The sequence below is a fragment of the Salmo salar genome, chromosome ssa09 (genome assembly GCF_905237065.1).
Source record: "Salmo salar chromosome ssa09, Ssal_v3.1, whole genome shotgun sequence".
NCBI lineage: Eukaryota > Metazoa > Chordata > Actinopteri > Salmoniformes > Salmonidae > Salmo > Salmo salar.
In genome coordinates this window covers 155,951,543-155,965,370 of record NC_059450.1, presented here as the reverse complement: position 1 = coordinate 155,965,370, position 13,828 = coordinate 155,951,543, and the positions used below count along the sequence as shown (strand labels likewise).

The following is a 13,828-nucleotide window of genomic DNA, read 5'->3' as shown; positions in this document are numbered from 1 at the left end:
TATTTAAATCACTCAGAAAATATACCTTTCTGTTGATATCACATACATTATCAAGCATTTCACACACGTTATCCAGATACTGACTGTTAGCACTTGGTGGTCCGATTATCCCCTTCAGCATATGAACTGTCCCAGTGCCTAAACTTGTTCTGTTTACTCCCCAACAGACAGAGAAGATAACCATTTGTGGCGACACACATGGACAGTTCTACGACCTTCTGAACATCTTTGAGCTGAACGGCTTACCCTCTGAGACCAACCCTTATGTATCCTGTTCAGTCGCAGTAAAACGGTGACATGTGCAGTAAAACGGTGACATGTGCCGTAAAACGGCGTTTGTATTCAAATAAATGTACATGATAACCCTTAACAATATAACACAGCTGTTTAATGGAGACTTTGTGGACCGTGGTTCGTTCTCTCTAGAGGTCATTCTGACTCTGTTCGGCTTCAAGCTGCTCCTCCCGGACTCCTTCTACCTGCTCAGAGGTCAGTATTCTCCTCCCGGACTCCTTCTACCTGCTCAGAGGTCAGTAGGCTCACAGAGGAAGTTAAGAGCACTGTATATCCATGGCCAGTCTTCCTTCTTTGCTAATGTTTATATTACCCATGTGTAATGGACCCTTCGCTAAGCCTTGCCACCCTTGGTTACTTTTGTGACCTTGGTGCAACATTTTACCAGGAAGCCCAATTCCCCATTCAAACCATTGGAGAAAACCCCCTCAATGATCTTATTAAACTGTGCTTTTAATGCACAATGAAATTAAACAGACTACCCCTTGCTGATCAGGAGACTCTCAGGTATGTTGTGGTGAACTGTCATTTAGAATTGCTTTATGGGAACCTGGTCAAATGAAGTTTGTAGTGTGGCTAGCCAGCTTGCCTGGCTCTAAAGGCACTCTGCATGCAGTCAAGGCTACTAACCACTTTTGCAGTTAACAAGTGCTTTGTCAACAGCCTATGAAAGTTATATTCCTAATAGCCAATTTAGCTACATGCCAATGAGTAATATTAACTATGAGCGCTAACCGGTTAGCGTTTTCAATGAGCGCTAGCTAACCAGTTAGCGTTAGCAACATTTTCAATGAGAGCTAGCTAGCGTTAGCAATGTTTTCGACGAGCACTAGCTAACCAGTTAGCGTTAGCAACGTTTTCAATGAGAGCTCGCTAGCGTTAGCAATGTTTTCGATGAGCACTAGCTAACCAGTTAGCGTTAGCAACGTTTTCAATGAGCGCTAGCTAACCAGTTAGCCTTAGCAATGTTTTCAATGAGAGCTAGCTAACCAGTTAGCGTTAGCAATGTTTTCGATGAGCGCTAGCTAACCAGTTAGCCTTAGCAATGTTTTCGATGAGCGCTAGCTAATCAGCTAGCCTTAGCAAAGTTTTCAATGAGACCTAGCTAACAAGCTAGCTAACAAATGCAACAACAGTATAATGTATTATTCTAATAAAAAAACACAACAGGCTCTGTATTTCATGTATCGTAGTTGCAAGTACCTCTGGTGCACTGTTCAATTATTTAACCCTTTTAACACTACATTTTTTTAAATGACATTTTCTGTTTTTGCCACAGCCCTCCTTGGCTTCCAAGGATTTTCAACGTGACCTTGTCCGAGGTGTTGGACTCAACTACAGTTGCTATCCATTGAAGCGTTGCGATTGCTTGCCCATAATTCTGGGAGTGGGGCTTAGCGAAGGGTAAATTGTGTTGGTAACGAATGTCCATATGTTCCTGTGTAACTAGGTAACCACGAGACTGACAACATGAACCAGATGTATGGTTTTGAGGGGGAGGTGAAGGCCAAGTACACCACTCAGATGTTTACGCTCTTCAGTGAGGTCTTCCAGTGGCTGCCTCTGGCTCAGTGCATCAACGGAAAAGTTCTGGTAGGTAACCCTCACCTTTAACCTCTGACCCCTAAACTCTGGCGCGGTGCATCAATGGAAAAGTTCTGGTAGGTAACCTCGGACCCCTGACCTTTAACCTCTGACCCCTTAACCTCTGGCATAGTGCATCAATGGAAAAGTTCTGGTAGGTAACCCTGACCCCTGACCTTTCACCTCTGTCCCCTAACCTCTGGCATAGTGCATCAATGGCAAGGTCCTGGTAGGTAATTTGCCGTTTATAACAATGTGGTAAGGTGGTAATTCCCATTTGTGAAGCCGTAAATACGTGATGGATAAATTCACATTTTCAACTTGGAATTTGGGGAATACACTTTTCAAATTGGTGGATTCTGCTATTTCAGCCACACACGTTACCGACGGGTGTATAAAGTCAAGCACACAGCCATGCAACCATGTTCCGGTACTGTTAGAAGCCGTATCGGAGCCTGTTGGTCCGAGTGCCAGTGTTCCGGTACCATCCAAGAGCCGGGTGCTCCGGTACCGTTTTCAAGCTGTATCGGAGCCTGTTGATCCGAGAGCCGGTGCTCTGGTACCGTTTTCAAGCTGTATCGGAGCCTGTTGGTCCGAGAGCCGGTGCTCTGGTACCGTTTTCAAGCTGTATCGGAGCCTGTTGGTCCTAGAGCCGGTGCTCTGGTACCATTTTCAAGCTGTATCGGAGCCTGTTGATCCAAGAGCCGGGTGCTCCGGTACCGTTTTCAAGCTGTATCGGAGCCTGTTGATCCGAGAGCCGGGTGCTCTGGTACCGTTTTCAAGCTGTATCGGAGCCTGTTGGTCCGAGAGCCGGGTGCTCCGGTACAGTTTTCAAGCTGTATCGGAGCCTGTTGGTCCGAGAGCCGGGTGCTCTGGTACCGTTTTCAAGCTGTATCGGAGCCTGTTGTTCCGAGAGCCGGTGCTCCGGTACCGTTTTCAAGCTGTATCAGAGCCTGTTGATCCGAGAGCCGGTGCTCTGGTACCGTTTTCAAGCTGTATCAGAGCCTGTTGATCCGAGAGCCGGTGCTCTGGTACCGTTTTCAAGCTGTATCGGAGCCTGTTGATCCGAGAGCCGGGTGCTCTGGTACCGTTTTCAAGCTGTATCGGAGCCTGTTGATCCGAGAGCCGGTGCTCCGGTACCGTTTTCAAGCTGTATCGGAGCCTGTTGGTCCGAGAGCCGGTGCTCTGGTACCGTTTTCAAGCTGTATCGGAGCCTGTTGGTCCGAGAGCCGGGTGCTCCGGTACCGTTTTCAAGCTGTATCAGAGCCTGTTGATCCGAGAGCCGGTGCTCTGGTACCGTTTTCAAGCTGTATCAGAGCCTGTTGATCCGAGAGCCGGTGCTCTGGTACCGTTTTCAAGCTGTATCGGAGCCTGTTGGTCCGAGAGCCGGGTGCTCTGGTACCGTTTTCAAGCTGTATCGGAGCCTGTTGATCCGAGAGCCGGTGCTCCGGTACCGTTTTCAAGCTGTATCAGAGCCTGTTGATCCGAGAGCCGGTGCTCTGGTACCGTTTTCAAGCTGTATCGGAGCCTGTTGGTCCGAGAGCCGGTGCTCTGGTACCGTTTTCAAGCTGTATCGGAGCCTGTTGATCCGAGAGCCGGTGCTCTGGTACCGTTTTCAAGCTGTATCAGAGCCTGTTGATCCGAGAGCCGGTGCTCTGGTACCGTTTTCAAGCTGTATCGGAGCCTGTTGATCCGAGAGCCGGTGCTCTGGTACCGTTTTCAAGCTGTATCGGAGCCTGTTGATCCGAGAGCCGGGTGCTCTGGTACCGTTTTCAAGCTGTATCGGAGCCTGTTGATCCGAGAGCCGGTGCTCCGGTACCGTTTTCAAGCTGTATCGGAGCCTGTTGATCCGAGAGCCGGTGCTCTGGTACCGTTTTCAAGCTGTATCGGAGCCTGTTGATCCGAGAGCCGGTGCTCCGGTACCGTTTTCAAGCTGTATCGGAGCCTGTTGATCCGAGAGCCGGTGCTCTGGTACCGTTTTCAAGCTGTATCGGAGCCTGTTGATCCGAGAGCCGGTGCTCCGGTACCGTTTTCAAGCTGTATCGGAGCCTGTTGATCCGAGAGCCGGTGCTCTGGTATCCCTTGCCAGACGGCCGGTGATTGTTTTGCTCTTTTCGCCCATAAAAAGTATATCCAGATCTGCTTTCTAAATCAAAAGGAAAAAGAACAGAATACATTTTTACCAATTTGTGTTTAGTTCTTACCATAAACAACAACTGCTGAAGATTCCGCCATGTTTGCTGTCTTGTTTGACAACTGACTTCAGACACGCAAGTGGAGGGGGAACTCTGATCGATAGGCTAGTTTTCCACTAGTATTAACCAGTTGGAGGGGCGTCCAAGTGGACATTTTTTTTCCCCAGTTGTATGCTGGTATTTACGAAATTACAAAATGTTGTGAACGCAGCATAAGCTTTACCGTGTCCTTTAACCCCTGACTTCTGACCCCTAACCTCTGGCAGAGTGCATCAAAGTCCTGGGCCTTTTCTCATTTGGGCAAAAGTCCATCCTCTGTCCTCTCTCTTTTTCCTCCTCGATAGCCACGTTTTTCATTGAGGATAGTCATGTGTATCCTACCGGAGTCCTTTGCGGAAGAGTTTTGATATCTACCACACACCCTTTTTGAAGCACAGTATATTAACTGTAAAGTCCTCGGGAAGAATCTCATTTGCATACTCCTCGACTCATTCTCAAATATTCATTGGATGAGAAAGCCAGAGGTTCCTCCCCTCTGACCTTCTCTTCCAATGGGTTTTGAGAGGGAGGCGAGGAAAAATAACTAATGCAATTGAGATTCTCCCGTGGTAGGTAACCCTGACCTTTAAACCGTAACCTGTGGCGCAGCGCATCAACGGCAAAGTCCTGTTAGGTATCCCTGACCTTTGACCCCTGACAGCCCTCACACGGTGTATTAAACAGCAAAGTCATGGTAGGTTCTCTGTTAAGGCATGCTGGCATGCTTCCCAGCCGAAACAGTTCGGTGGAGTTTGTTCATATAGGACGACATTTTGGACTTTGGTGAGGGTTTTTTCGGCTGTTTAGGCACTAAATTTTTCTGGAGGCAAGAAAAGTCTCTGCGTCTGTGATGAAAAGTCCCTTCGTCTGTGATTTTTCAACAGTAGGGATTCTTCAATAAAGTCTGCCATTCAGTGAGAGATGACTCGTTTTCCTGCACATTTTTTTCATTGATAAACAATGCAACAAACTTCTAAGTTAAATGTAAAATTGTGTGACAAATCTCTTCAGCAAAAAACGTCAATTAATGACAGATTTCTTGAGTTAGATCCCATTCTGACTTTTTTTGTTGAAGTGAATAATGGCTATGGCGTCTCAAGATGGACAAACGGTACTATTGACACTTTTTTTTTTCTTCTTATTTCTCGTTTTTCAAGCAAAGGTCTTTTAAGAGAGTATGCAGCACAGTCGTTCAGTTCGACTAGCCAAGTTCTGCTAGGCGCCAGCCGGACTGAAGCATGTTGAGGTCTTTAGGCTTCCAATGGTAGAACTGTATATTTTGAGAATATTGTCTGTAGTTGTGTTCTGTCTGTGTCAGGTGATGTGTTCTGTCTGTGTCAGGTGATGTGTTCTGTCTGTGTCAGGTGATGTGTTCTGTCTGTGTCAGGTGATGTGTTCTGTCTGTGTCAGGTGATGTGTTCTGTCTGTGTCAGGTGATGCACGGAGGGTTGTTCAGTGAGGACGGAGTGATGCTGGATGATCTGAGGAAAATCGACAGGAACAGACAGCCACCAGACTCTGGTAAGAGCGATCAATTAAATCAATATCTTTCTCGTTTAGGATCTAGGAATTAAAGTGTCGTTTAATCAACTGTTTGTTTTCTTCAGGTCCCATGTGTGATCTTCTCTGGTCAGACCCACAGCCACAGGTTTGGTGTCCAGCACTGTCCTAGAAATACACTCTTGTCAACAACAAATTATAATTATAATCTGGTTTAAATAGCTGTACTGCATCATGTCATCTGTCTATTTAATTATTATCTCTTTCTCTACCCCCTCCACCTTCCCGACCCTCAGAATGGGCGGTCTGTCTCTAAGCGAGGTGTGAGCTGTCAGTTTGGTCCTGACGTCACCGAGCGGTTCCTGGACCAGAACAAGCTGGATTACATCGTCCGCAGTCACGAGGTCAAGGCAGAGGGTTATGAGGTCACACATTCAGGGAAGTGCATCACAGTCTTCTCAGCGCCCAACTACTGGTAACTAGGGCAACACTCACTATTCAATCCAACTTTAGTAAAAAAAAAAAATCTGCACTGCCAGATTTAAACAATATACACTGCTCAAAAAAAATAAAGGGAACACTAAAATAACACATCCTAGATCTGAATGAATGAAATAATTTTATTAAATACTTTTTTCTTTACATAGTTGAATGTGCTGACAACAAAATCACACAAAAATAATCAATGGAAATCCAATTTATCAACCCATGGAGGTCTGGATTTGGAGTCACACTCACAATTAAAGTGGAAAACCACACTACAGTCTGATCCAACTTTGATGTAATGTCCTTAAAACAAGTCAAAATGAGGCTCAGTAGTGTGTGGCCTCCACGTGCCTGTATGACCTCCCTACAACGCCTGGGCATGCTCCTGATGAGGTGGCGGATGGTCTCCTGAGGGATCTCCTCCCAGACCTGGACTAAAGCATCCGCCAACTCCTGGACAGTCTGTGGTGCAACGTGGCGTTGGTGGATGGAGCGAGACATGATGTCCCAGATGTGCTCAATTAGATTCAGGTCTGGGGAACGGGCGGGCCAGTCCATAGCATCAATGCCTTCCTCTTGCAGGAACTGCTGACACACTCCAGCCACATGAGGTCTAGCATTGTCTTGCATTAGGAGGAACCCAGGGCCAACCGCACCAGCATATGGTCTCACAAGGGGTCTGAGGATCTCATCTCGGTACCTAATGGCAGTCAGGCTACCTCTGGCGAGCACATGGAGGGCTGTGCGGCCCCCCAAAGAAATGCCACCCCACACCATGACTGACCCACCACCAAACCAGTCATGCTGGAGGATGTTGCAGGCAGCAGAACGTTCTCCACGGCGTCTCCAGACTCTGTCACGTCTGTCACATGTGCTCAGTGTGAACCTGCTTTCATCTGTGAAGAGCACAGGGCGCCAGTGGCGAATTTGCCAATCTTGGTGTTCTCTGGCAAATGCCAAACGTCCTGCACGGTAAGCACAACCCCCACCTGTGGACGTCGGGCCCTCATACCACCCTCATGGAGTCTGTTTCTGACCGTTTGAGCAGACACATGCACATTTGTGGCCTGCTGGAGGTCATTTTGCAGGGCTCTGGCAGTGCTCCTCCTGCTCCTCCTTGCACAAAGGCGGAGGTAGCGGTCCTGCTGCTGGGTTGTTGCCCTCCTACGGCCTCTTTCACGTCTCCTGATGTACTGGCCTGTCTCCTGGTAGCGCCTCCATGCTCTGGACACTACGCTGACAGACACAGCAAACCTTCTTGCCACAGCTCGCATTGATGTGCCATCCTGGATGAGCTGCACTACCTGAGCCACTTGTGTGGGTTGTAGACTCCGTCTCATGCTACCACTAGAGTGAAAGCACCGCCAGCATTCAAAAGTGACCAAAACATCAGCCAGGAAGCATAGGAACTGAGAAGTGGTCTGTGGTCACCACCTGCAGAACCACTCCTTTATTGGGGGTGTCTTGCTAATTGCCTATAATTTCCACCTGTTGTCTATTCCATTTGCACAACAGCATGTGAAATTTATTGTCAATCAGTGTTGCTTCCTAAGTGGACAGTTTGATTTCACAGAAGTGTGATTGACTTGGAGTTACATTGTGTTGTTTAAGTGTTCCCTTTATTTTTTTGAGCAGTGTATATTGTAAGACTCTCACATGTCAAATGTCAACCCCTCCAAAGGCATTTAAGATCACAGTAAAATAATTATCTTCTCTCTCCTTCCCTTCCCCTCACTCTCCCCTTCCCCCGCTCTCCCCTTCCCCCCGCTCTCTCCTCCTTCTCCTCCCTCTCTCTCTCCTTCTCTCTCTCCTTCTCTTTCTCCCTCAAGTGATCAGATGGCTAATAAGGGAGCGTACATCCACCTCAGAGGATCAGACCTCAAACCGGAGTTTCACCAGTTCACTGCTGTGGTAAGTACATCTTATAGTAAGTTTTGACATACTAACCCTAACCAACGTTAACTATAACAGTACATCTCCTTAGTTACAGTACCTTTCAGACCTTTAAACTGGCTGCAGTTTCTGATTTTCTACAACCCCACTCGTCGTGGCTATTGATAGAGATTTTTACAACCCCACTCGTCGTGGCTATTGATAGAGATTTCTGCAGAGATTTCTACAACCCCACTCGTCGTGGCTATTGATAGAGATTTCTACAACCCCACTCGTCGTGGCTATTGATAGAGATTTCTGCAGAGATTTCTACAACCCCACTCGTCGTGGCTATTGATAGAGATTTCTGCAGAGATTTCTACAACCCCACTCGTCGTGGCTATTGATAGAGATTTCTGCAGAGATCTACAACCCCACTCGTCGTGGCTATTGATAGAGATTTCTGCAGAGATTTCTACAACCCCACTCGTCGTGGCTATTGATAGAGATTTCTGCAGAGATTTCTACAACCCCACTCGTCGTGGCTATTGATAGAGATTTCTGCAGAGATTTCTACAACCCGACTCGTCGTGGCTATTGATAGAGATTTCTGCAGAGATTTCTACAACCCCACTCGTCGTGGCTATTGATAGAGATTTCTGCAGAGATTTCTACAACCCCACTCGTCGTGGCTATTGATAGAGATTTCTGCAGAGATTTCTACAACCCCACTCGTCGTGGCTATTGATAGAGATTTCTGCAGAGATTTCTACAACCCCACTCGTCGTGGCTATTGATAGAGATTTCTGCAGAGATTTCTACAACCCCACTCGTCGTGGCTATTGATAGAGATTTCTGCAGAGATTTCTACAACCCGACTCGTCGTGGCTATTGATAGAGATTTCTGCAGAGATTTCTACAACCCCGACTCGTCGTGGCTATTGATAGAGATTTCTGCAGAGATTTCTACAACCCGACTACGTCGTGGCTATTGATAGAGATTTCTGCAGAGATTTCTACAACCCCACTCGTCGTGGCTATTGATAGAGATTTCTGCAGAGATTTCTACAACCCCGACTCGTCGTGGCTATTGATAGAGATTTCTGCAGAGATTTCTACAACCCGACTCGTCGTGGCTATTGATAGAGATTTCTGCAGAGATTTCTACAACCCGACTCGTCGTGGCTATTGATAGAGATTTCTGCAGAGATTTCTACAACCCCACTCGTCGTGGCTATTGATAGAGATTTCTGCAGAGATTTCTACAACCCCACTCGTCGTGGCTATTGATAGAGATTTCTGCAGAGATTTCTACAACCCGACTCGTCGTGGCTATTGATAGAGATTTCTGCAGAGATTTCTACAACCCGACTCGTCGTGGCTATTGATAGAGATTTCTCGCTATTGATAGAGATTTCTACAACCCCACTCGTCGTGGCTATTGATAGAGATTTCTGCAGAGATTTCTACAACCCCACTCGTCGTGGCTATTGATAGAGATTTCTGCAGAGATTTCTACAACCCCACTCGTCGTGGCTATTGATAGAGATTTCTGCAGAGATTTCTACAACCCCGACTCCGTCGTGGCTATTGATAGAGATTTCTGCAGAGATTTCTACAACCCCACTCGTCGTGGCTATTGATAGAGATTTCTGCAGAGATTTCTACAACCCCACTCGTCGTGGCTATTGATAGAGATTTCTGCAGAGATTTCTACAACCCCACTCGTCGTGGCTATTGATAGAGATTTCTGCAGAGATTTCTACAACCCCACTCGTCGTGGCTATTGATAGAGATTTCTGCAGAGATTTCTACAACCCCACTCGTCGTGGCTATTGATAGAGATTTCTGTGCAGGTGGCAACATTTTTTATCACCACCAATAGGAGACAGTCTAAAGCAGCAGAATAACTATGTAGATTATTATCACCAATAGGAGACAGTCTAAAGCAGCAGAATAACTATGTAGATTATCATCACCAATAGGAGACAGTCTAAAGCAGAATAACTATGTAGAATATCACCAATAGGAGACAGTCTAAAGCAGCAGAATAACTATGTAGATTATCATCACCAATAGGAGACAGTCTAAAGCAGAATAACTATGTAGAATATCACCAATAGGAGACAGTCTAAAGCAGCAGAATAACTATGTAGATTATCACCACCAATAGGAGACAGTCTAAAGCAGCAGAATAACTATGTAGAATATCACCAATAGGAGACAGTGTAAAGCAGCAGAATAACTATGTAGATTATTATCACCAATAGGAGACAGTCTAAAGCAGCAGAATAACTATGTAGATTATCATCACCAATAGGAGACAGTCTAAAGCAGCAGAATAACTATGTAGATTATCATCACCAATAGGAGACAGTCTAAAGCGCAGAATAACTATGTAGATTATCACCACCAATAGGAGACAGTCTAAAGCAGAATAACTATGTAGAATATCACCAATAGGAGACAGTCTAAAGCAGAATAACTATGTAGATTATCACCACCAATAGGAGACAGTCTAAAGCAGAATAACTATGTAGAATATCACCAATAGGAGACAGTCTAAAGCAGAATAACTATGTAGATTATCACCACCAATAGGAGACAGTCTAAAGCAGCAGAATAACTATGTAGATTATCACCAATAGGAGACAGATTAGCCTAGACCACACAATTTGCAGATTGCTTTTGCTACAATGTATTGTGTAGGGACTTTCCTGCTTGTGCATCTGCAGTATTGGTTACGACAGACGGGTTGTATAGCCTTCAATAACTATTTGTGGGAATGTTCATTCAAATGGGGTCCTGAGTGGCACGGTGGTCACAGACACTGCATCTCAGTGCAAGAGGTGTCCCTGCAGTACCTGGTTCGACTCCAGTCTGCATCGCATCCGGCCGTGATTGTACGCCGCCCTATGGGACTCCCAATTTGGCCCAGCGTCATCCGGGTTTGGCCAGGTTAAGCTGTCATTGTAAATAAGAATTTGTTCTTAACTGACTTGCCTAGTTATATAAAAAATAAAAAAATGGCTGCAGGTTTAGTTATTTCAGCTGTTAAGAAATGTGAGGCAGAGAGTGGCTTGGTTCAGAGATGTGAGGCAGAGAGTGGCTTGGTTCAGAGATGTGAGGCAGAGAGTGGCTTGGTTCAGAGATGTGAGGCAGAGAGTGGCTTGGTTCAGAGATGTGAGGCAGAGAGTGGCTTGGTTCAGAGATGTGAGGCAGAGAGTGGCTTGGTTCAGAGATGTGAGGCAGAGAGTGGCTTGGTTCAGAGATGTGAGGCAGAGAGTGGCTTGGTTCAGAGATGTGAGGCAGAGAGTGGCTTGGTTCAGAGATGTGAGGCAGAGAGTGGCTTGGTTCAGAGATGTGAGGCAGAGAGTGGCTTGGTTCAGAGATGTGAGGCAGAGAGTGGCTTGGTTCAGAGATGTGAGGCAGAGAGTGGCTTGGTTCAGAAGAGGGTGAGTAAAGAGAAACATAAAAAGGGAGGTGGAGTGTGTGCGTAAAATAACCCGCGCAGAACGGGATCCGGATCTTTTTAGCTTTGAGGGGAGGGGGGGGTTCTGTATTTGTTGCCACGGGCCAATAAAATATCTCTATTCTCTCCTCCACAGCCTCATCCGAATGTGAAGCCGATGGCGTACGCCAACTCTCTGATGCAGATGGGGATGATGTAGAAGCCCACGACGCTCAGCCTGACACCTCCCTCCTGGCTGAACACACCCACCACTCCTTCCTTAGACAACAACATGCCCTGGCCCACTGGTCCATGTGGTTTCATGGGATCCCTTTCTCCCAGCCAGTCCCCCAGTAGTTCCCTAAACCCCCCGCCTCCCCTTGACATTTTAATTCTTTGATGTTTGTACATCTGAAGGGTCAGCACTTTAAAGATCTGAAAACATTGAAGGTTTAGTACCAAGGGGTAAGGAATGGGGAGCGAATTGCGACCGGTTTCCGATAAATCCCTCTTGTTGGCGTTCAGAGTAGACAACGTGGTGGTGCGATGGCAGTTAAGGTGGAAAAGGGAGACGTATATCTTCGACCAGCAGTCAAAAGCTGGGTGTTGTCTTTACTTTTCTTTTTTTGTATTGGTAAAACTGGAAAACTCAATCTCTCCCTAATTTCTGTCCATATTGTTCCCACACATGGGTTTCATTCCCGGTAGTGATTTAGAATTATGAATTATACTGTATTGGTACTGTATGGTTAAATGAGAACTGGAATGATCTGAATTGTTATAAGAACATGCGCCAGCAAAACTGTCAAGAATAATATTTGACTGTTCTGCTGCTGTAAAACATGTATAATGTCGGTTGTCCTGGTTGGCCAACTACACTGTTTATAGTGTCTGGTTGGTTGGTTGGGGGTGGGGTGGGGTGTGACAGCAGAATGTCTATACTACAGTATTGGTTCATACATCCTGTGAAATATAGTTTTATTAAAGTTAAATCTTTTTTACAGTATGGCAAAAGTGAGTGTAGAAAATGTAGCTAGGATTGCATCTTCAGGAGAATACGAGGTGTTTTGGGGGGAAGAAACCTGGTTTGTTCGTTTCCTGTCTCACTCTGCACGGTGCTGTTCATTACAAGTAGTCAGTTGTTGTAGGTTCTTCACATTCAACATGTACAAAACTGATCCTCATTCCGTTGTTATTTTGCACTGCTGCACCTCTCCTCTACCTGTTGAGGAGGAGGAGGAGGAGGAGGCAGGCAGGAGTGTTGCTGCTCTTCAGCTCAGTCAGTAGTGTCACTCTCCTGTCTCCCGGCAGCTCTTGCACAATATCTCTTCTCTCCCGACCTGCTTTGCTACAAGGCCAAGCACTGGTGTGATGCTTCAACCCGCTCCACTGTTAGTTTTGTCTACCAGTGTGACTTTGCCGTTGTGTGGATGTATAGCCCAAACGTCCAGACACCAAGCCTCCCTTCTTCTCTCTCATGCGCACAGCTGCAGTGTCCCAAATATTGGCCCTAAACTTTTTAGATAATGGTATACACTGAAGTGTATGTGTGTGTGTATATATATATATTATCATTTAAAATTAATGCTGTGTACGTTTGGAAAAAAAAGTTATTGAATAAAAAAATTCCAGTCCAGTGATTTTTTTTTTTTTAATATTTTTTTTTAAATGAATTATTATTTATGTTGAAATTTCAGTGCACAGGGTCTGCGATGATTTGTCTCTCGAGTCAAGAAATGCACCCACTTCAAAGAAATGACCAATTATATTTGCTAATGCAGCCAAGTATAGTTAAAAAATATATATGTGTTTTACATATACCAACAGCCAAGTATAGTTTACCATCTTTAGAAATATACCAACCACTGAGCTATAAGAAGGAAACCAGCAAACAGATGGTGGAGACGTGTGTATGTAACCTGAGACCAATGGGAGAGCAGGAATCATAGTGGGCAGAGCCAAAGACGATCTAGTGAGATCCTATTGGCGCGTTATAGCATTTATTTGCATATTTCCTTTAGGGAACGCCTACTCTGAAGTGCGCGTGTGCAAATCCTTGCGTTCCAAAACAACGTATTTTTTTTGTATTTTTTACTTTGACAAAGTACAAAACACAGTCCACTCTGTTACTGATTTTAAAGTTTTGGAAACAGAAAACTGTGTTAAGATTAAATGTTTCATCGATGAGAAGAATTGGCATAATTTCATTTAAAATCCGTCTCACTCCAGCCTCTTCCATTGCCGGTCATTGGGCTTCCTCTCATCACCATATTTGGTAAGGAGGGAAACGTCAACCGGATGCTTCACATTTACACATCCGGTGAAATATCTGGCTCATTGTTCTGTGCTACAGCTGTTCTCAGAAGTGGGAGTTGAATGCCGCATTTAAAATAAAAAAAAATCGGTA

General features: G+C 45.7%; 1 protein-coding gene across 1 annotated transcript in view; it reads left to right on the top strand.

Annotated features, from left to right (window-relative positions):
- ppp5c (protein phosphatase 5, catalytic subunit) overlaps positions 1-13,057 on the top strand; it is a 37,644-nt gene extending 24,587 nt beyond the window's left edge. The window contains exons 6-13 of the mRNA XM_045724881.1: positions 168-266; positions 384-489; positions 1,745-1,887; positions 5,546-5,633; positions 5,720-5,760; positions 5,909-6,087; positions 7,928-8,009; positions 11,579-13,057. Of these exons, the coding sequence (XP_045580837.1) occupies positions 168-266; positions 384-489; positions 1,745-1,887; positions 5,546-5,633; positions 5,720-5,760; positions 5,909-6,087; positions 7,928-8,009; positions 11,579-11,641 (801 nt within the window). The 3' untranslated portion in view covers positions 11,642-13,057. The remainder of the gene's footprint in view (positions 1-167; positions 267-383; positions 490-1,744; positions 1,888-5,545; positions 5,634-5,719; positions 5,761-5,908; positions 6,088-7,927; positions 8,010-11,578) is intronic.
- The last annotated feature ends 771 nt before the right edge of the window (positions 13,058-13,828 follow it).